Raw genomic sequence first — 27,955 nt, forward strand, 5'->3', positions numbered from 1 at the left:
ACGTCACTTCCGCTCGGACCCCCGCCCCCCCCCGCTGGATGACGTCACAAATAAAGTCATTTCCGGTTTTATTTGCAGCGCTCATTGATAACCAAAAGGGGGCGGGGCCACGGGGCCCGGCCCCGCCCCCCCCCCCCCTCCCTCCCCTCCCCCTCAAAACCTCGCGAGAAAAGGGGGGAAAAAAAAGGGAGGGGGGGGTAAAGGGAAGGGGGCGGAGCTTTTTTAAACCCCTCCCCCCGTGCGCGCGCGCCCCGAGGTGGGCGGGGCTAAAGGAGGGAGGTGGGCGGGGCCGGGACTCCCCTGTGGCCCCGCCCCCTTTCGCCCCTCCCCCACTTTTGCCCCTCCCCCTCCCCCCCCCCAATCCGCTGTAGTGTCGGGGGGGGGCGGAGCCCCGCGGCGTCCGCGGCCCTGAGGGGGGAAAAAAGGGGGGCTGAGTTGGGGGGCTGACCCACAGAGACCCATAGATCCCAGCCTGCCCCATAGAGACCCATAGAGACCCCATAGATCCCTGCCTGCCCCATAGAGACCCCATAGAGACCCATAGATTCCACCTAGCCCCATAGAGACCCCATAGAGACCCATAGATCCCCATAGAGACCCATAGATCCCTGCCTGCCCCATAGAGACCCCATAGAGACCCATAGATCCCTGCCTGCCCCATAGAGACCCATAGATCCCTTCCTGCCCCATGGAGACCCATAGATCCCCATAGAGACTCCATAGAGACCCCATAGATCCCAGCCTGCCCCATAGAGACCCCATAGAGACCCATAGATCCCTGCCTGCCCCAGAGACCCCAGAGACCCGCCTGCCCCATAGAGACCCCATACTGCCCCATAGATCCCCATAGAGACCCATAGAGACCCCATAGAGACCCACAGATCCCCATAGAGACCCATAGATCCCTGCCTGCCCCATAGAGACCCACAGATCCCAGCCTGCCCCATAGGGACCCCCCCGGCCCCATAAATCCCACCCCACCCCACAGAGCCCACATCCCCACCCCATAAAACCCCGCCCACCCCACAGACCCCCATAAACCCCCCCCACCCCACAAACCCCCCATCCCCCCCACCCCTCAAATCCTCCCCCCCCACCCCACAGACCCCCCATCCCCACCCCACAAATCCCCCCCCACCCATCTCCCCCCCACCCCATAAATCCCCACCCCACAAATCCCCCCCATCTCAGACCCCCCATCCCCACCCCACAAATCCCCCCCCACCCCTCAAATCCTCCCCATCCCCACCCCACAGACCCCCCCCACCCCATAAATTCCCCCCACCCCACCCCACAAATCCCCCCCACCCCAGACCCCCCATCCCCACCCCATAAACCCCACCACCCCTCAAATCCTCCCCCCCACCCTACAGACCCCCTCCCACCCCATAAACCCCCCCCACCCCACAAATACTCCCCATCCCCACCCCACAGACCCCCCCCACCCCATAAACCCCCCCCCACCCCACAGACCCCCCATCCCCACCCCACAAACCTCCCCCATCCCACAAATCCCCCCCACCCCACAGACCCCCTCCCACCCCATAGACTCCCCATCCCCACCCCACAAATCCCCCCCACACCCCAAATCCCCCCATCCCCACCCCACCCATCTCCCCCCACCCCACAGATCCCCCAACCCCACCCCACAAATCCCCCCCCCACCCCACAGACCCCCTCCCACCCCATAAACCCCTCCCCACCCACCTCCCCTCATCCCATAAATCCCCCCCCCACCCCACAAATACCCCCCACCCCAAATACCCCCCATCCCCACCCCACAAATCCCCCCCACCCCTCAAATACTCCCCATCCCCACCTCACAAATCCCCCCCCGCCCCACAGACCCCCTCCCACCCCATAACCCCCCCCCCACCCCACAACCCCCCCCCCGACGGCCGCTGCCCCACCTGCAGCCATCACTTGGCCATGGCTTTGATGGCGACGGCCGCCTCCTCGGTCATCGCCGACAGCACCGTGATCTGTGGGGCACACAGCCCCATAGCGCCCCATAGCGCCCCACACATGGACCCACAGCACCCTATGGCCACCCCATAGCGCCCCATAGTGCCCCATAGCGCCCCATAGATGGACCCACAGAGCCCCATAGCGCCCCACAGCGCCCCACAGCGCCCCACACATGGACCCACAGCACCCCATAGCACCCCACACATGGACCCACAGCGCCCCATAGCACCCCATATGCCCCCCATACTCCCCCATATCCCCCCCCACACCCCCCATACCCCCCCATACGACCCTCTCCCACCCGACCCCATATCCCCCCCATACCCCCCATATCTCCCCCATATCCCCCCATATCTCCCCCATATCCCCCCATATCCCCCCATACCCCCCATATCTCCCCCATATCCCCCCATACCCCCCATACCCCCCCCATATCTCCCCCATATCTCCCCATACCCCCCATATCCCCCCATATCTCCCCCATACACCCCCCATATCTCCCCATATCCCCCCATACCCCCCATATCCCCCATATCCCCCCATATCTCCCCCATACACCCCCCATATCTCCCCATATCCCCCCATACCCCCCCCATAGGACCCCCTCCCACCCCATACAACCCCATACCCCCCCCACACCCCCCATATGCCCCCCATATCCCCCCCACACCCCCCATATCCCCCCCATACGACCCCCTCCCACCCCATACTCCCCCATATCCCCCCCATACGACCCCCTCCCACCCCATATCCCCCCCACACGACCCCATATCCCCCCCACGTACCAGGATCTCCTCCCCGCAGTCGTACTTCTGCTCGATCTCCCTGCCCAGGTCTCCCTCCGGCAGCCGCAGGTCCTCCCTCACCTCCCCGCTGTCCTGCAGCAGCGACAGGAAGCCGTCCTGGATCCCGATCAGCTGCAAAAAACCCACAGATCATATGGGGTGGGACACACAGGGACCCATAGGAACTCATAGAGACCAATAGGGACCCATAAGAAGCCACAGGGACCCATAAGAACGCATTGAGACCTATAAGGACCCCTAAGAACCCATAGGGACCCATAAGGACCCCTAAGAACCCATAGGGACCCATAAGAACCCATAGAGACCAATAGGGACCCCTAAGAACCCATAGGGACCCATAGGAACCCATAAGGACCATTAAGAACTCATAGGGACCCATAGAGACCCATAAGGACCCATAAGAACCCATAGGGACCCATAAGGACCCATAGGGACCCATAGGAAGCCATAGGGACCCATAGGGACACATAGGGGTGACAGGAAGCCGTCCTGGATCCCGATCAGCTGAAAAAAACCCACAGATTATATGGGGTGGGACCCACAGGGACCCATAGGAACTCATAGAGACCAGTAGGGACCCATAAGAACCCATAGAGACCAATAGGGACCCATAAGAACCCATAGGGACCCATAAGAACCCATAGGGACCCATAAGGACCATTAAGAACTCATAGGGACCCATAGGGACCCATAGGGACCTATAAGGACCCATAAGAACCCATAGGGACCCATAGGAAGCCATAGGGACCCATAGGAACCCATAGGGACCCATAGGGGTGACAGGAAGCCGTCCTGGATCCCGATCAGCTGCAAAAAACCCACACATTATATGGGGTGGGACCCACAGGGACCCATAGGAGATCATAGAGACCTATAAGGACCCGTAAGAACCCATAGGGACCCGTAAGAACCCATAGGGACTCACAGGGACCTATAAGGACTCATAGGAACCCATAGAGAACTATAAGGACCCATAAGAACCCATAGAGACCTATAAGGACCCAGAAGAACCCATAGGGACCCATAAGGACCCATAGAGACCCATAGAGACCCATAGGGACCTCTAAGGACTCATAGGAACCCATAGGGACCCATAGGGGTGACAGGAAGCCGTCCTGGATCCCGATCAGCTGAAAAAACCCACAGATCATATGGGGTGGGACACACAGGGACCCATAGGAACTCATAGAGACCAGTAGGGACCCATAAGAACCCATAGAGACCAATAAGGACCCATAGGGACCCATAGGGACCCATAGGGACCCATAGGGACCCATAGGGACCCATAGGGACCATTAAGAACTCATAGGGACCCATAGGGACCCATAGAGACCTATAAGGACCCATAGGGACCCATAGGGACCCATAAGAACCCATAGGGACCCATAGGGACCCATAAGAACCCATAGAGACCAATAGGGACCCATAAGAACCCATAGGGACCCATAGGGACCCATAAGAACCCATAGGGACCCATAAGAACCCATAAGAACCCATAGGGACCCATAGGGACCATTAAGAACTCATAGGGACCCATAGGGACCCATAGAGACCTATAGGGACCCCTAGGAACCCATAGGGACCCCTAGGAACCCATAGGGACCCCTAGGAACCCATAGGGACCCCTAGGGACCCATAGGGACCCATAGAGACCTATAAGGACCCTTAAGAACCCATAGAGACCTATAAGGACCCAGAAGAACCCATAGGGACCCATAAGGACCCATAGAGACCCATAGAGACCCATAGGGACCTCTAAGGACTCATAGGAACCCATAGGGACCCATAGGGGTGACAGGAAGCCGTCCTGGATCCCGATCAGCTGAAAAAACCCACAGATCATATGGGGTGGGACACACAGGGACCCATAGGAACTCATAGAGACCAGTAGGGACCCATAAGAACCCATAGAGACCAATAAGGACCCATAGGGACCCATAGGGACCCATAGGAACCCATAGGGACCATTAAGAACTCATAGGGACCCATAGGGACCCATAGAGACCTATAAGGACCCATAGGGACCCATAGGGACCCATAAGAACCCATAGGGACCCATAGGGACCCATAAGAACCCATAGAGACCAATAGGGACCCATAAGAACCCATAGGGACCCATAGGGACCCATAGGGACCCATAGGGACCCATAAGAACCCATAAGAACCCATAGGGACCCATAGGGACCATTAAGAACTCATAGGGACCCATAGGGACCCATAGAGACCTATAGGGACCCCTAGGAACCCATAGGGACCCCTAGGAACCCATAGGGACCCCTAGGAACCCATAGGGACCCATAGGGACCCATAGAGACCTATAAGGACCCTTAAGAACCCATAGAGACCTATAAGGACCCAGAAGAACCCATAGGGACCCATAGGGGTGACAGGAAGCCGTCCTGGATCCCAATCAGCTGCAAAAAACCCACAGATTATATGGGGTGGGACCCACAGGGACCCATAGAGACCAATAGGGACCCATAAGAACCCATAGGGACCCATAAGAACCCATAGGGACCCATAGGGACCCATAGGGACCCATAGGGACCCATAGGGGTGACAGGAAGCCGTCCTGGATCCCGATCAGCTGAAAAAAACCCACACATTATATGGGGTGGGACCCACAGGGACCCATAGGAACTCATAGAGACCAGCAGGGACCCATAAGAACCCATAGAGACCAATAGGGACCCATAGGAACCCATAGGGACCCATAAGAACCCAAAGGGACCCATAAGGACCCGTAGGGACCCATAAGGACCATTAAGAACTCATAGGGACCCATAGGGACCTATAAGGACCCATAGGAAGCCATAGGGACCCATAGGGACACACAGGGGTGACAGGAAGCCGTCCTGGATCCCGATCAGCTGCAAAAAACCCACACATTATATGGGGTGGGACCCACAGGGACCCATAGAGACCAATAGGGACCCGTAAGAACGCATAGGGACCCACAGGGACCCATAAGAACCCATAGGGACCCACAGGGACCCATAAGAACCCATAGGGACCCATAAGAACCCATAGGGACCCATAAGAACCCATAGGGACCTATAAGGACCCATAGGGACCCATAGGGACCCATAGGAAGCCATAGGGACACATAGGGGTGACAGGAAGCCGTCCTGGATCCCGATCAGCTGCAAAAAAACCACAGATTATATGGGGTGGGACACACAGGGACCCATAGGAACTCATAGAGACCAGTAGGGACCCATAAGAACCCATAGAGACCAATAGGGACCCATAAGAACCCATAGAGACCAATAGGGACCCATAGGGACCCATAAGAACCCATAGAGACCAATAGGGACCCATAGGGACCCATAAGGACCATTAAGAACACATAGGGACCCATAGGAACCCATAGAGACCTATAGGGACCCCTAAGAACCCATAGGGACCCACAGGAACCCATAAGGACCATTAAGAACTCATAGGGACCCATAGGGACCCATAGAGACCTATAAGGACCCAGAAGAACCCATAGGGACCCATAAAGACCTATAAGGACCCATAGGGACCCATAGGGACCCATAGGGACCCATAGGGACCCATAGGGGTGACAGGAAGCCGTCCTGGATCCCGATCAGCTGCAAAAAACCCACACATTATATGGGGTGGGACCCACAGGGACCCATAGAGACCAATAGGGACCCCTAAGAACCCATAGGGACCCATAGGGACCCATAAGAACCCATAGGGACCCATAAGGACCATTAAGAACTCATAGGGACCCATAGGGACCCATAGAGACCTATAGGGACCCCTAAGAACCCATAGGGACCCATAGGAACCCATAAGGACCCATAGGAACCCATAAGGACCATTAAGAACTCATAGGGACCCATAGGGACCCATAGAGACCTATAGGGACCCCTAAGAACCCATAGGGACCCCTAAGAACCCATAGGGACCCATAGGAACCCATAAGGACCATTAAGAACTCATAGGGACCCATAGGGACACATAGGGACCTATAAGGACCCATAAGAACGCAGAGACCTATAGGGACCCCTAAGAACCCATAGGGACCCATAGGAACCCATAGGGACCATTAAGAACTCATAGGGACCCATAGGGACACATAGGGACCTATAAGGACCCATAAGAACCCGTAGGGACCCATAGGAACCCATAGGGACCCATAAGAAGCCATAGGGACCCATAAGGACCCATAGGGACCCATAGGGGTTACAGGAAGCCGTCCTGGATCCCGATCAGCTGCAAAAAACCCACAAATTATATGGGGTGGGACCCACAGGGACCCATAGGGACCCATAAGAACCCATAGGGACCCATAGGAAGCCATAGGGACCCATAGGGGTGACAGGAAGCCGTCCTGGATCCCGATCAGCTGCAAAAAACCCACAGATTATATGGGGTGGGACCCACAGGGACCCATAGAGACCAATGGGGACCCATAAGAACAAATAGGGACCCATAAGAGCCCATAGGGACCCATAAGAGGCCATAGGGACCCATAGGAACATGGGCTCTTAGGGGTGACAGGAAGCCGTCCTGGATCCCGATCAGCTGGGGGGCAAAACCCACAAATTACATGGGGTGGGACTAATAGGGACCATGGGGACCCATAGGGACCCATAGGAACCCATCAAAACCAATAGGGAGCCATAAGAACCAATAGGGACCCATAAGGACCTATAGGAACCCATAGGGATACATAGGGACCCAAAGGAACCCATAGGGACGAAAGAAACCCATAGGAACCCATAGGGACCCCATAAGGACCCATAGGGACAAAAGAAACCCATAGGAACCCATGGGGACCCATAAGGACCCATGGGAACAAAAAGAACCCTTAGGGACCCATAGGGACCCCATAGGGGTCCATAGGAAGCTATAGGAACCCATAAGGACCCATAGGGACCCACGGGGAATAAAGGATTCCATAGGGACCCCATAGGAAACCAATAGGGACCCATAGGGACAAAAGAAACCCTTAGGGACCCATAGGGACCCATGGGGAATAAAGGATTCCATAGGGATCCCATAGGGACCCCATAGGGACCCATAGGGACAAAAGAAACCCTTAGGGACCCATAAGGAATAAAGGATTCCATAGGGACCCCATAGGGACCCATAAGGACCTATAGGAACCCATAAGGACCCATAGGGACCCCATAGGGATCCATAGGGACGAAAGAAACCCATAGGAACCCATGGGGACCCCATAGGAACCCATGGGGACCCATAAGGACCCATGGGAACAAAAGGAACCCACAGGGACCCCCACCCTCCCCCTAATAACCCCCAAACGATGGGACCTCCCCCCCCATGGTTACCATGGCAACCGCCCTCCCATCACTACAGGGCATCCCCTGGTTGCCATGGGAACCCCTCCCCCCCCTCCCCGCCATCTCCCCCCACTGCTATGGGGTCTTCCCTCCCCAAACGATGGGACCCCCCCCCCATGGTTACCATGGCAACCAACCCATCAATACGAGACCCCCCCATGGTTACCATGGCAACCCCCTCCCATCACTACAGGGCATCCCCTGGTTGCCATGGGAACCCCTCCCTGCCATCTCCCCCCACTGCTATGGGGTCTCCCAAATGATGGGACCCCCCCCAATGGTTACCATGGCAACCAACCCATCAATACGAGACCCCCCCATGGTTACCATGGCAACCCCCTCCCATCACTACAGGGCATCCCCTGGTTGCCATGGGAACCCCTCCCTGCCATCTCCCCCCACTGCTATGGGGTCTCCCAAATGATGGGACCCCCCCCAATGGTTACCATGGCAACCAACCCATCAATACGAGACCCCCCCCCATGGTTACCATGGCAACCAACCCCCATCACTACAGGGCATCCCTTGGTTGCCATGGGAACCCCTTCCTGCCATCTCCCCCCACTGCTATGGGGTCTTCCCTCCCCAAATGATGGGAGCCTCCCCATGGTTACCATGGCAACCAACCCATCAATACAGGACCCCCCCCCCATGGTTACCATGGCAACCAACCCATCAATTTGCCCCCCCCCCCCCCCAAAGTTGCCCTGGCTCACCTGGAAGTCGCAGCGCTTGATGTTGGGGACGTCCATGTTGTGGGTGGACGGACAGATGTCCTCGTATTTCTTCCCCGTGAAGATGTCGATGCCCACCAGGTGCACCTGGGGGGGGGGGAATCCCAGAGATTTGGGGGGAAATCCCATGGTTTTGGGGGAAATCCCATAATTTTGGGGGGAAATCCATTCGTTTTGGGGGGAAATCCCATGGTTCTGGGGGGGAAATCCCATGGTTTTGGGGGGAAATCCCAGAGATCTGGGGGGAACTCCTATAGATTTGGGGGGAAATCCCATGGTTTGGGGGGAAATCCCATGGTTAGGGGGGAAATCCCACAGGTTTGGGGGGAAATCCCATCGTTTTGGGGGGTAAATCCCAGAGATGTGGGGGGAAATCCCACAGTTTGGGGGAAATCGAACATATTTGGGGGGAAATCCCACGGTTTTGGGGGGGGAAATCCCACAGGTTTGAGGGAAATCCCACAGGTTTGGGATCAAATTCCAGACATCCGGGGGGAAATCCCTGAGATCTGGGGGGAAATCCAAGAGATTTGGGGGGAAATCCCAGAGATTTGGGGGGAAATCCCATCGTTTTGGGGGGAAATTCCACAGATTTGGAGGGAAATCCCATGGTTTGGGGGGAAATCCCACAGATTTAGGGGGAAATCCCACAGATTTGGGGAGAAATCCCACAGGTTTGGGGAGAAATCCCACAGGTTTGGGGGGGAAGACTGAAGTTTTGGGATCAAATCCCACAGGTTTGGGGGGAAATCACCCGGATTTGGGGTCAAATCCCAGAGTTCTGGGGGAAAATCCCACAGATTTGGAGAAAAAATCGAAGTTTTGGGGTCAAATCCCCCGGGTTTGGGGGAAATCCCAGACACCCGGGAGGAAATCCCACAGGTTTGAGAGGAAAAGCAAAGTTTTGGGGTCAAATCCCACAGGTTTGGGGTCAGGGGGGAAATTATCTGGATTTGGGGTCAAATCCCACAGGTTTGGGGGGAAATCACCCAGATTTGGGGTGAAATCCCACAGTTTTGGGGGGAAATCCCACAGATTTGGGGGAGAAGACTGAAGTTTTGGGGTCAAATCCCAGAGATTTGGGGGGAAATACAAAGTTTTGGTGTCAAATCCCACAGGTTTGGGGGGAAATCCCACAGGTTTGGGGTCAAATCCCAGAGTTTTGGGGGAAAATCCCACAGATTTGGAGGGAAAACCGAAGTTTTGGGGTCAAATCCCACAGGTTTGGGGGGAAATCCCACAGGTTTGGGGTCAGGGTGAAAATTACCTGGATTTGGGGTCAAATCCCACAGGGTGGGGGGGAAATCCCACAGATTTGGGAGGGAAAACCGAAGGTTTGGGGTCAAATCCCACAGTTTTGGGTTGAAATCCCACAGTTTTCGGGTCAAATCCCCCACATTTGGGGTCAAATCCTAAAGTCTGTGGGTCCAGTCCCACAGTTCTGCAGTCAAAAAGCCACACTGGGGCCACACGAAACCATTTTGGGGCCAATCGGAGCCATTTTGGGGCCACGGCAACCATTTTGAGGAGAATTTTAGCCATTTTGGGGCCATTTAAGTCCATTTTGGGGCCATTTTGGGACCATTTTGGGGCAAATTAAGCAGATTTTGGGGCCATTGGGTACCTTGGCGTGGCCCTGCTTGCCAGTCTTGGAGCTGGACATCTCAACCATCCTACAGGGGCCATTTTGGGGCCAATTCTAACCATTTTGGAGCCATTTTGGGGCCACCTCAACCCACTTTGGAGCCATTTTAGGAGATTTTGGGGCCATTTTGGGGCAAATTAAGCGGATTTTGGGGCTTTTGGGTACCTTGGTGAGGCAATGCTTGTCAACCTTGGAACTGGACATCTCGACCATCTTACAACAGCCATTCTGGGGTCATTTCTAACCATTTTGGGGCCATTTTGGTGCCATTTTTAGCCATTCTGGGCTCATCCCAGCCCATTTTTAGCCATTTTGGGGCCATTTTGGGGCCAATAAAGCGGATTTTGGAGCCATTGGATACCTTGGCGTGGCCCTGCTTGCCAGTCCTGGAGCTGGACATCTCGACCATCTCACAGGGACCATTTTGGGGCCAATTCTAACCATTTTGGAGCCATTTTGGGGCCACCTCAACCCACTTTGGAACCATTTTAAGACATTTTGGGGCCATTTTGGGGCAAATTAAGCGGATTTTGGGGCTTTTGGGTACCTTGGTGAGGCAATGCTTGTCAACCTTGGAGCTGGACATCTCAACCATCCTACAGGGGCCATTTTGGGGCCATTTTTAACCATTTTGGGGCCATCTTGGGCCCATCTCAACCCATTTTGGAGCCATTTTAAGACATTTTGGGGCCATTTTGGGGCAAAATAAGCCAATTTTGGGGCCGTTGGGTACCTTGGTGAGGCCGTGCTTGCCAGTCTTGGAGCTGGACATCTCCACCATCTCACAGGGGCCATTTTGGGGCCAATTCTAACCATTTTGGAGCCATTTTGGGGCCACCTCAACCCATTTGGAAGCCATTTTAAGACATTTTGGGGCCATTTTGGGGCAAAATAAGCCAATTTTGGGGCCTTTGGGTACCTTGGCATGGCCAGTCTTGGAGCTGGACATCTCAACCATCCTACAGGGGCCATTTTGGGGCCATTTCTAACCATTTTGGGGCCATTTTTAGCCACTTTGGGGCCATCTCAACCCATTTTGGAGCCATTTTAAGACATTTTGGGGCCATTTTGGGGCAAAAAAAGCGGATTTTGGGGCCACTGGGTACCTTGGCGTGGCCGTGCTTGCCAGTCTTGGAGGTTGACATCTCGACCATCTCACAAGGACCATCTTGGGGCCATTTCTAACCATTTTGGGGCCATTTTTAGCCATTTCGGGGCCATCTTGGGCCCATCTCAACCCATTTTGAAGCCATTTTAAGACATTTTGGGGCCATTTTGGGGCAAAAAAAGCGGATTTTGGGGCCGTTGGGTACCTTGGCGTGGCCGTGCTTGCCAGTCTTGGAGGTGGACATCTCGACCATCCTACAGGGGCCATTTTGGGGCCATTTCTAATCATTTTGGGGCCATTTTTAGCCATTTTGGAGCCATTTTAAGACATTTTGGGGCCATTTTGGGGCAAATTAAGCGGATTTTGGGGCTTTTGGGTACCTTGGTGAGGCGATGCTTGTCAACCTTGGAGCTGGACATCTCGACCATCTTACAAGAGCCATTCTGGGGCCATTTTTAACCATTTTGGAGCCATTCTGAGCCCATTTCAGCCCTATTTTAGCCATTTTGGGGCCATTTTGGGGCCAATTAAGCGGATTTTGGGGCCGTTGGGTACCTTGGCGTGGCCGTGCTTGCCAGTCTTGGAGGTGGACATCTCGACCATCCTACAGGGGCCATTTTGGGGTAGTTTCTAACCATTTTGGGGCCATTCCTAACCATTTGGGGCCCATTTTTAGCCATTTTGGGGCCATCTCAACCCATTTTGGAGCCATTTTAAGACTTTTTGGGGCAAATTAAGTGGATTTTGGGGCCGTTGGGTACCTTGGCGTGGCCGTGCTTGCCAGTCTTGGAGCTGGACATCTCCACCATCCTACAGGGACCATTTTGGGGCCATTTCTAACCATTTTGGGGCCATTTCTAACCATTTCGGGGCCATCTTGGGCCCATCACAACCCATTCTGAAGCCATTTTAAGACATTTTGGGGCCATTTTGGGGCAAAAAAAGCGGATTTTGGGGCCGTTGGGTACCTTGGCGTGGCTGTGCCTGCCAGTCTTGGAGCTGCACATCTCGACCATCCTACAGGGGCCATTTTGGGGCCATTTTAACCATTTTGGGGCCATTCCTAACCATTTTGGCCCATTTTTAGCCATTTTGGGGCCATCTGAAGCCATTTTGGAGCCATTTTAAGACATTTTGGGGCAAATTAAGTGGATTTTGGGGCTGTTGGGTACCTTGGCGTGGCCGTGCTTGCCAGTCTTGGAGCTGGACATCTCCACCATCCTACAGGGGCCATTTTGGGCCCATTTTTAGCCATTTTGGGGCCATCTCAACCCATTTTGGAGCCATTTTAAGACATTTTGGGGCCATTTTAGGGCAAAATAAGCCAATTTTGGGGCCTTTGGGTACCTTGGCGTGGCCAGTCTTGGAGCTGGACATCTCCACCATCCTACAGGGGCCATTTTGGGGCCATTTCTAACCATTTTGGGGCCATTTTTAGCCACTTTGGGGCCATCTCAACCCATTTTGGAGCCATTAGAAGACATTCTGGGGCCATTTTGGGGCCAATAAAGCAGATTTTGGGGCCACTGGGTACCTTGGCGTGGCCGTGCTTGCCAGTCTTGGAGCTGGACATCTCGACCATCTCACAAGGACCATCTTGGGGCCATTTCTAACCATTTTGGGGCCATTTTTAGCCATTTCGGGGCCATCTTGGGCCCATCTCAACCCATTCTGAAGCCATTTTAAGACATTTTGGGACCATTTTGGGGCAAAATAAGCGGATTTTGGGGCCGTTGGTTACCTTGGCATGGCCGTGCTTGCCAGTCTTGGAGCTGGACATCTCAACCATCCTACAGGGGCCATTTTGGGGCCATTTTTTACCATTTTGGGGCCATTTTTAGCCATTTTGGGGCCATTTTAGGAGATTTTGGGGCCATTTTGGGGCAAATTAAGCGGATTTTGGGGCTTTTGGGTACCTTGGTGAGGCGATGCTTGTCAACCTTGGAGCTGGACATCTCGACCATCTCACAGGGGCCATTTTGGGGCCAATTCTAATCATTTTGGGGCCATTTCTAACCATTTTGGAGCCATTTTGGGGCCACCTCAACCCACTTTGGAGCCATTTTAAGACATTTTGGGGCCATTTGGGGGCAGAATAAGCCAATTTTGGGGCCGTTGGGTACCTTGGCGTGGCCAGTCTTGGAGCTGGACATCTCAACCATCCTACAGGGGCCATTTTGGGGCCAATTCTAACCATTTTGGAGCCATTTTGGGGCCACCTCAACCCACTTTGGAGCCATTTTAGGAGATTTTGGGGCCATTTTGGGGCAAATTAAGCGGATTTTGGGGCTTTTGGGTACCTTGGTGAGGCGATGCTTGTCAACCTTGGAGCTGGACATCTCGACCATCTCACAGGGGCCATTTTGGGGCCAATTCTAATCATTTTGGGGCCATTTCTAACCATTTTGGAGCCATTTTGGGGCCACCTCAACCCACTTTGGAGCCATTTTAAGACATTTTGGGGCCATTTGGGGGCAGAATAAGCCAATTTTGGGGCCGTTGGGTACCTTGGCGTGGCCAGTCTTGGAGCTGGACATCTCAACCATCCTACAGGGGCCATTTTGGGGCCAATTCTAACCATTTTGGAGCCATTTTGGGGCCACCTCAACCCACTTTGGAGCCATTTTAGGAGATTTTGGGGCCATTTTGGGGCAAATTAAGCGGATTTTAGGGCTTTTGGGTACCTTGGTGAGGCAATGCTTGTCAACCTTGGAGCTGGACATCTCGACCATCCTACAGGGGCCATTTTGGGGCCATTTTTAACCATTTCGGGGCCATTTTGGGGCCATCTCAACCCATTTTGGAGCCATTTTTAGCCATTCTGGGGCCATTTTGGGGCAAAAAAAGCGGATTTTGGGGCCGTTGGGTACCTTGGCGTGGCCGTGCTTGCCAGTCTTGGAGGTGGACATCTCGACGATCTTACAGGGGCGGCCCTTGAGCACCACGAAGCCGTTCTTACGCAGAGCTGAGCACTGCATGGGGAACGTGGCCGAGGCGCCCGCGTCGCCGGTCTCGAAATCCAGGTCGTCCGCCATGCTGCCGAGCGCCGCTGCGGGGGGAGGATGGGGTCAGAGGGATCCCAAAATTGGGGGGGAAGTGGGGGGGATGAGGGGGTCTGTGGGGAGATCTATGGGGGGAGGAATGGGGGGAGTCAATGGGGGGCCTCAGTCTCAGTGGGGGAACATGAGGAGAAACCCTAATAGGGAACCCGAATGGGGAACCCCAATGGGGACCCAAACCCCAATGGAGGACCCCAAAATGGGGAGGGGGGGGAAACAAGAGGGTCTGTGGGGAGATCTATGGGGGGAGGAATGGGGGGAGCCAATGGGGGGCCTCAGTCTCAGTGGGGGAACCCAAGGACGAATCCTAATAGGGAACCCCAATGGGGAACCCCAATGGGGATCAAGCCCCAATGGAGAACCCCAAAATGGGGAGGGGGAGGGAAACAAGAGGGTCTGTGGGGAGATCTATGGGGGGAGGAATGGGGGGAGCCAATGGGGGGCCTCAGTCTCAGTGGGGGAACCCAAGGAGGAATCCTAATAGGGAACCCCAATGGGGACCCAAACCCCAATGGAGGACCCCAAAGTGGGGAGGGGGGGGAAACAAGAGGGTCTGTGGGGAGATCTATGGGGGGAGGAATGGGGGGAGCCAATGGGGAAACGCAGTCTCAATGGGGGAACCCAAGGAGGAATCCTAATAGGGAACCCCAATGGGGATCAAGCCCCAATGGAGGACCCCAAAATGGCGAAGGGGAGGGAAACAAGAGGGTCTGTGGGGAGATCTATGGGGGGAGGAATGGGGGGAGCCAATGGGGGGCCTCAGTCTGAGTGGGGGAACCCAAGGAGGAATCCTAATAGGGAACCCCAATGGGGAACCCCAATGGGGATCAAGCCCCAATGGAGAACCCCAAAATGGGGAGGGGGAGGGAAACAAGAGGGTCTATGGGGAGATCTATGGGGTGAGGAATGGGGGGAGTCAATGGGGAAACGCAGTCTCAATGGGGGAACGTGAGGAGAAACCCTAATAGGGAACCCAAATGGGGAACCCCAATGGGGACCCAAACCCCAATGGAGGACCCCAAAATGGGGAGGGGGGGGAAATAAGAGGGTCTATGGGGAGATCTATGGGGTGAAGAATGGGGGGAGTCAATGGGGAGCCTCAGTCTCAATGGGGGAACCCGAGAAGGAACCCTAATAGGGAACCCTAATAGGGAACCCCAACACAGAAACCCAATGGAGACCAAAACCAAAATGGAGGACCCCAAAATGGGGAGGGGGGTGGAAATAAGAGGGTCTGTGGGGAGATCCATGGGGGGAGGAATGGGGGGAGCCAAAGGGGGGCCTCAGTCTCAATGGGGGAAACTCAATAGGGAACCCAAATGGGGAACACCAACACAGAACCCCAATGGGGACCCCAACCCCATTAATTATGAGCCCCAAACCCCCATTACTATCATCAAAATCCCCATTATTAAATCCAAGCCCCATCATTAACCCCAAATCTCCCAATATTGACCCCCAATCCCCATTAATTATTGATCCTATATCCCACTATTAATCCCAAATCCCATTATTGACCCCAAACCCCCCATTATCAGCCCCAAATCCCACTAATTATTAACCCCAAACCCCATTAATTATTAACCACAAACCCCATTAATTATTAACCCCAAACTCCATTAACCATTAACCCCAAACCCTACTAATTATCAACCCCAAGCCCCATTAATTATTAACCCTAATGCCCCCCACCGCCACCCACGTGACCCCACGTGACCCCCCCCCTCACCCACGTGACTCCCCCCCTCACCCCCCCAACCCCTGGGCGCTCCCACTGCGCCGCACCGGAAGTAGGGGAGAGCGGCACCGGAAGTGCGCGCCACATGGCTGCCCTCACTTCCGGTGGTGGTGATTCAGCGGCCGCCACCACCGCTGTGTAAACGGGGGGTGCGGCGAAACTCTTCCTCCCCCCCCCCCCCCCCGGAACAGCGTAATGGTACGGCCCGGCTCCATGTCATCCTATGGGAGGACGCTACCATTGCACAGCGTGGGGGGGGGGGGGGAAGTTCAAATTTGGACCCCCGCCCTGAAACGGTGGTATGCGATTCCCCCCCCCCCCCCCCCGTACACCAAAAACGAGCGATTTCACCCCAAAATTAAATACATCCCCCTCCCCCCAAAAAAAATTGAGCCACTGATTCTAAAACTAAAGTGATTCTCCGCCCCCCCCCCCCCCCCGGAACAGCGTAATGGTACGGCCCGGCTCAATGCTATCCTATGGGAGGACGCTACCATTGCACAGCGTGAGGGGGGGGGGGGGGGGGGGAAAGGTTCAAATTCGGACCCCCCGCCCTGGAACGGTGCTACGCGATCCCCCCCCCCCCCCCCCGTACACCAAAAACGAGCGATTTCACCCCAAAATTAAATACATCCCCCTCCCCCCCCCCAAAATTTGAGCCACTAACGCCAAAACTGAAGGGATTCCCCGCCCCCCCCCCGGAACAGCGTAATGGTACGGCCCGGCTCAATGCTATCCAATGGGAGGACGCTACCATTACACAGCGTGGGGGGGGGGGGGGGGTTCAAATTTGGACCCCCCCGCCCTGGAACGGTGCTACGCGATCCCCCCCCCCCCCATACCCCGAAAACGAGCGATTTCACCCCAAAATTAAAGGAGTTCCCCCCCCGAAAAAAGATAAATGAAACTTGAGCCCAAAACTATAGGGATTCCCCGCCCTTCCCCCCCCTTAAAACAGCGTAATGGTACGGCCCGGCTCAATGCTATCCTATGGGAGGATGCTACCATTGCACAGCATTGGAGGGGGGGGGGAGGAAAAATAACGAACAAAATTAAAGGGATCCCCCCCCAAAAAATGAGCAATTCGACCCCAAAATTAAAGGGAAGCGTCCACAAAAAATTGAGTGATTTGACCCCAAACTTAAAGGGAACCCCCTCAAAAAATGAGTAATTTCACTCCAAAATTGAAGGAATGCCTCCCAAAATGAGCGATTTGACCCCAAAATTAAAGGGATCCCCCCAAAAAAGGAGTGATTTGACTCCAACACAGAGAGAAATTATCCCAAAATGGGGGGAATTAACCCCAAAACTGAGGAAGATGATCCCCAAAATTACAGAATCAACCCCAAATGGGCAAACTTAACCCCACAATATACAGAATTAACCCCAAAAAAGACCGAACTCACCCCAAAAAGTGAAGGAAATTAACCCAAAATGGGGGAAATTCATCCCAAAACTGAGAGAAATAACCCCAAAGTGGGCAGAACCCCGAAATGCACAGAATTAACCCCAAAATACGCAGGATTGACCCCAAAGCTAAGGGAAATGAACTCAAAATGGGCAGAATTTACCCCAAAGTGACCCCAAAACTGTGGGAAATGACCCCAAAATGGGCAGAATTGACACCAAAGGGACAGAACTGACACCAAAAATGAGGGAAATTACCCCAAAATGGGGAAATTAACCCCAAAACTGAGGGAAATTGCTCCAAACATGGGAGAAATTGCCCCAAAATATACAGAAACAACCCCAAAAGTGACAGAATTGACCCCAAAAGTGGCAGAATTAAGCTCAAAGTGACCCCAAAACTGTGGGAAATGACCCCAAAACTGGGGGAAACTGACCCAAAACTGGGGGAAATGACCCCCAAATGGGCAGAATTAACTCCAAAATATACAGAATTAACCCCAAAAGTGACAGAATTGACCCCAAAACTGAGGGAAATGACCCCAAAATGGACAGAATTAACTCCAAAATACACAGAATTAACCCCAGAAGTGACAGATCTGACCCCAAAACTGAGGGAAATGACCCCAAAATGGGCAGAATTAACCATGAAGTGACAGAACTGACCCAAATCTGAAAAATTTTATCCCAAAATGTAGGGATCTGACCCCAAAAAGTGATAGATTTGCTCCAAAATGGGGAGATTTGACTCCAAAATTGGGGGATTTTGCCTCAAAATGTGATAAATTTGCCCACAAATGTGGGATTTTAACCTAAAATGTGGTGAATTTACCCTCAAATGAGGAAACTTTACCCCAAAATGTGGGGATTTGACCCCAAAATCCACAAAATTTGCCCCAAATTTGAGGGATTCCACCCCAAAATGTGGGGAATTTGACCTCCAAATGTGGAAGTTTTGCCCCAAATCGATGGATTTTACCCCAAAATCTGAGGATCTTACCCCCAACTGGGGGGGGGGGGGGGGGGGGGCTCAAAATGTGATCGACCTGCCCCAAAATCACGGGATTTTGCCTCAAAATTGGGGGAATTTGCCTCAAAATTGGGGGAATTTGACCCCAAAATCCAAATAATTTGCCTCAAAATCACGGGATTTTGCCTCAAAATTGGGGGTATTTGCCTCAAAATTGGGGGATTTAACCCAAAAATCTGAGGATTTTACCCCAAATCGTGGAGATTTTACCTCAAAATGTGATAAATTTGCCTCAAATTTGGGGGAATTTACCCTAAAATCATAATTTTTCCCTAAATTTGGGAGATTTTGCCTCAAAATGAAATATTTTTGCCCCAAAGTATCAGCTTTCAACCCCAAAACTGGAGGATTTTGCCCCAAAATGTGATGTTTCCCGCCAAATGTCAGCACTTTATCCCAAAATCGGAAGATTTCACCCCAAAATGTGAGTTACCCCAAAATGTCAGCATTTTACCCCAAATTTGGAAGATTTTGCCCCAAAATGTTGTCATTTTACCCCAAAATTGGAAGATTTTGCCCCAAAATAGGGGGATTTCGCCCCAAAATGTCGGCCTTTTTACCCAAAATTGGAGAATTCTGCCCCAAAATGTGATAAATTTGCCCCAAAATGTCAAATTTTTACCCCAAAATCAGATAATTTTGCCCCAAAATATCAACTTTTTACCCCAAAATTGGAAGATTTTGCCCCAAACGATTGGCATTTTATCCCCAAATTTGAGAACTTTGCCCCAAAATGTTGGCATTTTACCCCAAAATTGGAGGATTTTGCCCCAAAATGAGATACATTTGCCCCAAAATATCAGCACCTTACCCCAAAAGTGGAGGATTTTGCCTCAAAATGTCGGCATTTTACCCCAAAATCAGAGGATTTTACCCCAAAGTTGGGAGGATTTTGCCCCAAAATGTGATACATTTGCCCCAAAATGTCAGTATTTTGCCCCAAAATTGGAGAATTTTGCTCCCAAATGTGATACATTTGCCCCAAAATATTGGCATTTTACCCCCCAAATCAGAAAATTTTTCCCCAAAATTGCAGGATTTTACCCCAAAATTGGAGAATTTTGCCCCAAAGTATCAGCACTTCACCCCAAAATTTGAAGATTTTGCTTCAAAATGTTGGCATTTTACCCCAAAATCAGAGGATTTTACCCCAAAATTGGAGGATTTTGTCCCAAAATAAGATACATTTGCCCCAAAATGTCAGCATTTTACCCCCAAATTGGAGGATTTTGCCCCAAAATGTCGGCATTTTACCCCAAAATCAGAGGATTTTACCCCAAAACCTGAGGATTTTGCCCCAAAATTGGAGGATTTTGCCCCAAAATGTGATACATTTGCCCCCAAATGTCAGCATTTTACCCCAAAACTGAAAAATTTTGCTCCAAAATATCGGCATTTTACCCCCCCAATTGAACCCTATGGACCCCCCCCCCCAATAGAACCCCCCAATTGAACCCTATGGACCCCCCCCCAATTGAACCCTATGGACCTCCCCCCCCCCCAAAGAACCCCCCCAATTGAACCCTATGGACCCCCCCCCCCCAATAGAACCCCCCAATTGAACCCTATGGACCCCCCCCAATTGAACCCTATGGACCCCCCCCCCAATAGAACCCTATGGACCCCCCCCCAATACAACCCCCCAATAGAACCCTATGGACCCCCCCCAATAGAACCCCCCCGATTGAAACCTATGGACCCCCCCCCCAATAGAACCCCCCCAATAGAACTCTATGGACCCCCCCCCCAATAGAACCCCTCCAATTGAACCCTATGGACCCCCCCCCCAATAGAACCGCCCAATAGAACCCTATGGACCCCCCCCCAATAGAACCCCCCAATAGAACCCTATGGACCCCCCCCCAATAGAACCCCCCAATAGAACCCTATGGACCCCCCCCCAATAGAACCCCCCAATAGAACCCTATGGACCCCCCCCCAATAGAACCCCCCCGATTGAACCCTATGGACCCCCCCCCAATACAACCCCCCAATAGAACCCTATGGACCCCCCCCAATAGAACCCCCCCGATTGAAACCTATGGACCCCCCCCCCAATAGAACCCCCCCGATTGAACCCTATGGACCCCCCCCCCAATAGAACCCCCCCGATTGAACCCTATGAACCCCCCCCCCCAATAGAACCCCTCCAATTGAACCCTATGGACCCCCCCCCCAATAGAACCCCCCAATAGAACCCTATGGACCCCCCCCCAATAGAACCCCCCAATAGAACCCTATGGACCCCCCCCCAATAGAACCCCCCCAATTGAACCCTATGGACCCCCCCCCCCAATACAACCCCCCAATAGAACCCTATGGACCCCCCCCCATAGAACCCCCCCAATAGAACCCTATGGACCCCCCCCCCCAATAGAACCCGCCCAATTGAACCCTATGGACCCCCCCCCCCAATAGAACCCCCCCAATTGAACCCTATGGACCCCCCCCCCAATAGAACCCCCACAATACAACCCTATGGACCCCCCCCCCCAATAGAACCCCCCAATAGAACCCTATGGACCCCCCCCGAATAGAACCCCCCAATAGAACCCTATGGACCCCCCCCCAACAGAACCCCCCCAATTGAACCCTATGGACCCCCCCCCCCAATACAACCCCCCAATAGAACCCTATGGACCCCCCCCCATAGAACCCCCCCAATAGAACCCTATGGACCCCCCCCCCCAATAGAACCGCCCAATTGAACCCTATGGACCCCCCCCCCAATAGAACCCCCACAATACAACCCTATGGACCCCCCCCCCCCAATAGAACCCCCCAATAGAACCCTATGGACCCCCCCCCCCAATAGAACCCCCCAACACAACCCCCCCAAGAGAACTCCATGGACCCCCCCCCAACAGAACCCCCCCCCCCCCCCCCAATAAAACCCCTCCAACAGAACTCTATGGACCACCCCCCCCCCAATAAAGCCCTATAGAAGGCCCTCCCCCCCCCCCCCCGAATGGACCCCTCCCCAAATGAACCCTATTGAACCTCCCCCCCCCCCCCCCAAAAAAAACTCCATAGAACCCTATGGACCCCCCCCCCAATAGAACCCTATTGAGCCCCCCCAATAAACACCATAGAACTGTATGGACCCCCCCCCAATAGAACCCTACTGAGCCCCCCCCACCCCCAAAAATCCATACAGCCCCATAGAACCACCCCACCCCCCCAAAACGACCCCCCCAATAGAACCCAATTGAGCCCCCCCCCACCCCCAAAATCCATAGAGCCCCATAGAACCGCCCCCCCCCCAAAACAACCCCCCCAATAGAACCCAATTGAGCCCCCCCCACCCCCCAAAAATCCATAGAACCCCATAGAACCGCCCCCCCCCCAACGACCCCCCCAATAGAACCCAATTGAGCCCCCCCCACCCCCCAAAAATCCATAGAACCCCATAGAACCGCCCCCCCCCCAACGACCCCCCCAATAGAACCCTATTGAGCCCCCCCAACCCCCAAAAATCCATAGAACCCCATAGAAACACCCCCCCCAAAAACGACCCCCCCAATAGAACGCAAATGAGCCCCCCCACCCCCCAAAAATCCATAGAACCCCATAGAACCGCCCCCCCCAAAAACGACCCCCCCAATAGAACACAAATGAGCCCCCCCACCCCCCAAAAATCCATAGAACCCCATAGAAACACCCCCCCCCAAAAACGACCCCCCCCAATAGAACCCAATTGAGCCCCCCCACCCCCCAAAATCCATAGAACCCCATAGAAACACCCCCCCCAAAAACGACCCCCCCAATAGAACCCAATTGAGCCCCCCCACCCCCCAAAAATCCATAGAACCCCATAGAAACACCCCCCCCAAAAACGACCCCCCCAATAGAACACAAATGAGCCCCCCCACCCCCCAAAAATCCATAGAACCCCATAGAAACACCCCCCCCCAAAAACGACCCCCCCCAATAGAACCCAATTGAGCCCCCCCACCCCCCAAAATCCATAGAACCCCATAGAAACACCCCCCCCAAAAACGACCCCCCCAATAGAACCCAATTGAGCCCCCCCACCCCCCAAAATCCATAGAACCCCATAGAACCGCCCCCCCCCCCAAACAACCCCCCCAATAGAACCCTATTGAGCCCCCCCCCAAACTCCATAGAACCCCATAGAACCGCCCCCCCCCAAACGACCCCCCCCAATAGAACCCTATTGAGCCCCCCCCCCCAAAACTCCATAGAACCCCCCCCCCCAATGGATCCCCATGGACCCCCCCCAATAGAACCCTATTGAGCCCCCCCCTCCAGAACTCCATAGAACCCCATGGAACCCCCCCCCAATGGACCCCCGCCCCCCCCCCCCAATAGAACCCAATTAAGCCCCCCCCCCCCTCCAAAAGCCTACAGAACCCCATGGACCCCCCCCAATGGACCCCCCCCGCCCAATAAAACCCTATTGAGCCCCCCCCCCAATGGATCCCTATAGACCCCCCTAACCCTATGTCCCCCCTATAAACCCCCCCCAACCCTACAGCCCCCCCATAGGCCCCCCCAACCCTATGCCCCCCCCCATACGACCCCCCTAACCCTATGCCCCCCCCATAGGACTCTCACTAACCTTACACCCCCCCATAGCCCCCCCCAACCCTATACCCCCCCCCATAGGCCCCCCCCAAACTCTATGCCCCCCCCCCCAGGACCCCCCCTAGCCCTATGCCCCCCCCATAGGACCCCCCCCCAACTCTATGCCCCCCCCTATAGGACTCCCACTAACTCTATGCCCCCCCCCCCCCATAGGCCCCCCCTAACTCTACGCCCCCCCCCCCAGGACCACCCCTAACCCTATGCCCCCCCATAAGTCCCCCCCCCCCAACTCTATGCCCCCCCCCCCCATAGGACTCCCACTAACCCTACACCCCCCCCCATAGACCCCCACCTTTACCCTATGACCCCCCCATAGGACCCCCCCTAATTCTATCCCCCCCCATAGGTTCCCCCCTATAGCCCCCCCATAGCCCCCCCCAACCCTAAGCCCCCCCCATAGGACCCCCCCCAACCCTACACCCCCCCCATAGGCCCCCCCCAACCCTACACCCCCCCCATAGGACCCCCCCACAACCCTACACCCCCCCCATAGGACCCCCCCACAACCCTACACCCCCCCCATAGGACTCCCACTAACCCTACGTCCCCCCCCCATAAGCCCCCCCTTTACCCTATGCCCCCCCCATAGGACCCCCCCTAATTCTATCCCCCCCCATAGGTTCCCCCCTATGCCCCCCCCATAAGCCCCCCCCCATAGGACCCCCCCCCAACACCCCCTCATAGCCCCCCTCTAACTCTACGCCCCCCCCATAAGACCCCCCCCCCCAATAAAAACCCTCTAATTCTATGCCCCCCCCCATAGACCCCCCCTTTACCCTATGCCCCCCCCCATAGGACCCCCCCAAACCCTATGCCCCCCCCCATAGCCTTCCCCCCCCCCCCATAAGCCCTATAAGTTTCCCTCAAACCCAGAGACCCCCCCCCCCCAGCCCCCCCCCACCCCATTTTGAGGGCATTTCCCCCCCCCCCCCAACTGGGAACCCCCCCAAAATCCCCATTTTTTGTTCACCCCCCCCCCATTTTGAGGCAAAAAAAACCCCCACATTTCAACCCCCCCCCTCATTTTGAGGTCAAAAAGTGGATTTTTGGTGCCCCCCCCCCCATTTAAAGCCCCCAAATCCCCATTTTAGCCCCCCCCCCCCACCCTAAACCCCCCCAATCCCCATTTTTGTTCCCCCCCCCCTCATTTTGGGCCTAAAAACGGCATTTTAGGGCCACCCCCCCCCACTCTGATCCCCCAAAATCCCCATTTTTGGTCCCCCCCCCCCATTTTGATCCCAAAAATCCCCATTTTGGGGGCATTTTCCCTTCAAAAAAGTGCATTTTTGGTGGCCCCCCCCCATTTTGAGCCCCCCCAAATCCCCATTTTAGGGTCTGCCCCCCCCATTTTGATCCCAAAAATCCCCATTTTGGGGGCATTTTCCACTCAAAAAAGTCCATTTTTGGTGCCCCCCCCCATTTTGAGCCCCCCCAAATCCCCATTTTAGGGTCTGCCCCCCCCAATTTTGACCCCAAAAAGGGGCATTTTACCCCCCCCCCCATTTGGAGCCCCCAAATCCCTTTTTTAAGGTTCCCCCCCCCATTTTGATCCCCAAAATCCCCATTTTAGGGGCATTTTCCCTTCAAAAAAGTGCATTTTTGGTGCCCCCCCCCATTTTGAGCCCCCCCAAATCCCCATTTTAGCCCCCCCCCCCCCATTTTTAGCTCAAAAAAGGACATTTAAGGTCCCCCCCCCCAATTTTGAGCCCAAAAACGGACATTTTAGGGCCTCCCACCCCATCCCCAAAACCCAAAAATACCCATTTTTCTCCCCCCCCCCCCAAATTTGGGGGCTAAAAATGGAATTTTAGCCCCCCCTTCACCCCCCCACCATAAACCCCCAAAATCCCCATTTTTAGGTCTACCCCCCCCCCATTTTGAGTCCAAAAAAGGGCATTTTGCCACCCCCCCCCCCATTTTGAATCCCAAAATCCCCATTTTAGGGTTCCCCCCCCCCATTTTCAGCCCCCAAAAGCACTTTTAGGGCCCCCCCCCCTCGTTTTGAGGCCAAAAAAGGACATTTTAGTGCCCCCCCCCCATTTGGAGCCCCAAAATCCCCATTTTAGGTCTCCCCCCCCCATCTTGACCCCAAAAATCCCCACTTTGGGGCATTTTCCACTCAAAAAAGGGCATTTTTTGTGCCCCCCCCCCCCAATTTGACCCCAAAAATCCCCATTTTAGGGTCTCCCCCCATCTTGACCCCCAAAATCCCCATTTTAGAGCCCCCCCCCTCCAATTTGACCCCAAAAATCCCCATTTTGGGGACATTTTCCACTCAAAAAAGTCCATTTTTGGTGCCCCATCCCCATTTTGAGCCCAAAAATCCCCATTTTAGGATCTCCCCCCCCCATTTTGACCCCAAAAATCCCCATTTTGGGGACATTTTCCACTCAAAAAAGTGCATTTTTTGTGCCCCCCCCCCTTTTGGAGCCCCAAAATCCCAAATTTAGGGTCTCTCCCCCCCATTTTGACCCCAAAAATCCCCATTTGGGGGCACTTTCCCCTCAAAAAAGTGCATTTTTGGTGTGCCCCCCCCCAATTTGAGCCCCCAAATCCTCATTTTAAGGGCTCCCCCCCCCCCTTTTGAGGCCAAAAAAGGGCATTTTTTGTGCCTCCCCCCCAATTTGACCCCAAATATCCCCATTTTGGGGCATTTTCCCCTCAAAAAAGTCCATTTTTGGGCATCACCCCCCCATTTTGAGGCCAAAAAACCCCATTTTAGGGGCTCCCCCCCCCCTTTGAGACCAAAAAAGTCCATTTTTGGTGTCTCCCCCCCATTTTGACCCCAAAAATCCCCATGTTAGAGCCCCCCCCTCCAATTTGACCCCAAAAATCCCCATTTTGGGGCATTTTCCCCTCAAAAAAGTGCATTTTTGGTGTCCCCCCCCCCATTTGGAGCCCCAAAATCCCCATTTTAGGATCTCCCCCCCCCATTTTGATCCCCAAAACCCCCATTTTGGGGCATTTTCCCCTCAAAAAAGTGCATTTTTGGTGCCCCCCCCCCCATTTGGAGCCCCCAAATCCGCATTTTAGAACCCCCCCCCTCCAATCTGACCCCAAAAATCCCCATTTTGGGGCATTTTCCCCTCAAAAAAGCAAATTTTAGGCTCTACACCCCCAATTAGAAACCAAAAAACTCCATTTTAGGGGCTCCCCCCCCCATTTTGAGGCCAAAAAAGGGCATTTTTTGTGCCTCCCCCCCAATTTGACCCCAAAAATCCCCATTTTAGAGCCCCCCCCCTCCAATTTGACCCCAAAAATCCCCATTTTGGGGACATTTTCCCTTCAAAAAAGTGCATTTTTGGTGTCCCCCCCCCAATTTGAGCCCCAAAATCCCAAATTTAGGGTCTCCCCCCCCCATTTTGACCCCAAAAATCCCCATTTGGGGGACATTTTCCCTTCAAAAAAGTGCATTTTTGGTGTCCCCCCCCCATTTTGAGCCCCCAAATCCTCAATTTAAGGGCTCCACCCCCCCCCCTTTTGAGGCCAAAAAAGGGCATTTTTTGTGCCTCCCCCCCAATTTGACCCCAAAAATCCCCATTTTAGAGCCCCCCCCTCCAATTTGACCCCAAAAATCCCCATTTTGGGGCATTTTCCCCTCAAAAAAGTGCATTTTGGGCACCACCCCCCCATTTTGAGGCCAAAAATCCCCATTTTTAGGTCTCCCCCACCATTTCGACCCCAAAAAAACCCAATTTTGGGGCATTTTCCCCTCAAAAACCCCCAATTTTTAGGTCCTACCCCCTCAGTCTGAGCCAAAAAATCCCCATTTTAGGTCCTACCCCCCCATTTTGACCCCAAAAAAGGGCATTTTTGGTGTCTCCCCCCAATTTGACCCCACAAATCCCCATTTTTAGGCTTTCCCCCCCCATTTTGACCCCAAAAATCCCCATTTTGGCCAATTTTCCCCTCAAAAAAGTCCATTTTGGGCTCTACCCCCCCCAACAAGAGGCCAAAAATCCCCACTTTAGGGGCACCCCCCCACATTTTAAGGCCCCAAATCCCAATATTTAGGTCTCCCCCCCCATTTTGACCCCAAAAACCCCAATTTTGGGGCATTTTCCCCACAAAAAACCCCAATTTGGGTCCTACCCCCCCAATCTGAGCTCCCAAACCCCCATTTTAGGCTCCCCCCCCCCCGTTTTGACCCCAAAAACCCCATTTCCAGGCCTCACCCCCGTTTTCACCCCCAAAACCCCCATTTCGTGCCATTTTCCCCTCACAAAACCCCATTCCGGCCTCCCTCCCCCCATTTTAAGGCCCCAACCCCCCCATTTTAGGCCCCAACCCCCCCCCTTCGCCCTTCCCCACCCCCGGACCGCCCCTCCCCACCCCCACCCTGCGAAGCAATGCCCTCATATCCCCGATTTCCCCTTTTTTCCCCTCATTTTGCCCCTTTTTCCCCCCTCAACTCACCCCCCCCGTCCAGCGAACCCCGACCGCCGCTCCGCCGCTGCAGCCCCGCGGCTCGCACTGCGCATGCGCCGCGCGCCCCCGCCCTTCCCCCCTTTTACCCCGCCCCGTGACAGCG

The 27,955-nt window shown here is 54.3% G+C and overlaps 1 protein-coding gene across 2 annotated transcripts; it reads right to left on the reverse strand.

Moving 5' to 3' along the window:
* Positions 1-51: 51 nt before the first annotated feature.
* Positions 52-27,935, reverse strand: EIF5A (eukaryotic translation initiation factor 5A). Of its 2 annotated transcripts, XM_090129517.1 has the most exons (6): positions 27,841-27,935; positions 14,453-14,631; positions 8,812-8,916; positions 2,754-2,885; positions 1,911-1,982; positions 52-408 (listed from the first exon to the last, which is right to left on the reverse strand). In XM_090129517.1, the coding sequence occupies exons 2-5, from the start codon at positions 14,615-14,617 to the stop codon at positions 1,920-1,922; spliced, it is 465 nt and encodes a 154-aa protein (XP_089985643.1). In that variant the 5' UTR covers positions 14,618-14,631; positions 27,841-27,935; the 3' UTR covers positions 52-408; positions 1,911-1,919. The 2 variants fall into 2 exon arrangements, with proteins under 2 accessions (XP_089985643.1, XP_089985644.1); XM_090129518.1 differs by lacking the exons at positions 52-408; positions 1,911-1,982; positions 2,754-2,885 and adding an exon at positions 7,116-7,313.
* Between the last annotated feature and the right edge of the window lie 20 nt (positions 27,936-27,955).

The sequence above is a fragment of the Phasianus colchicus genome, chromosome 36 (assembly GCF_987193195.1).
Source record: "Phasianus colchicus chromosome 36, bPhaCol1.hap1.1, whole genome shotgun sequence".
NCBI classification, from domain to species: Eukaryota; Metazoa; Chordata; class Aves; order Galliformes; family Phasianidae; genus Phasianus; species Phasianus colchicus.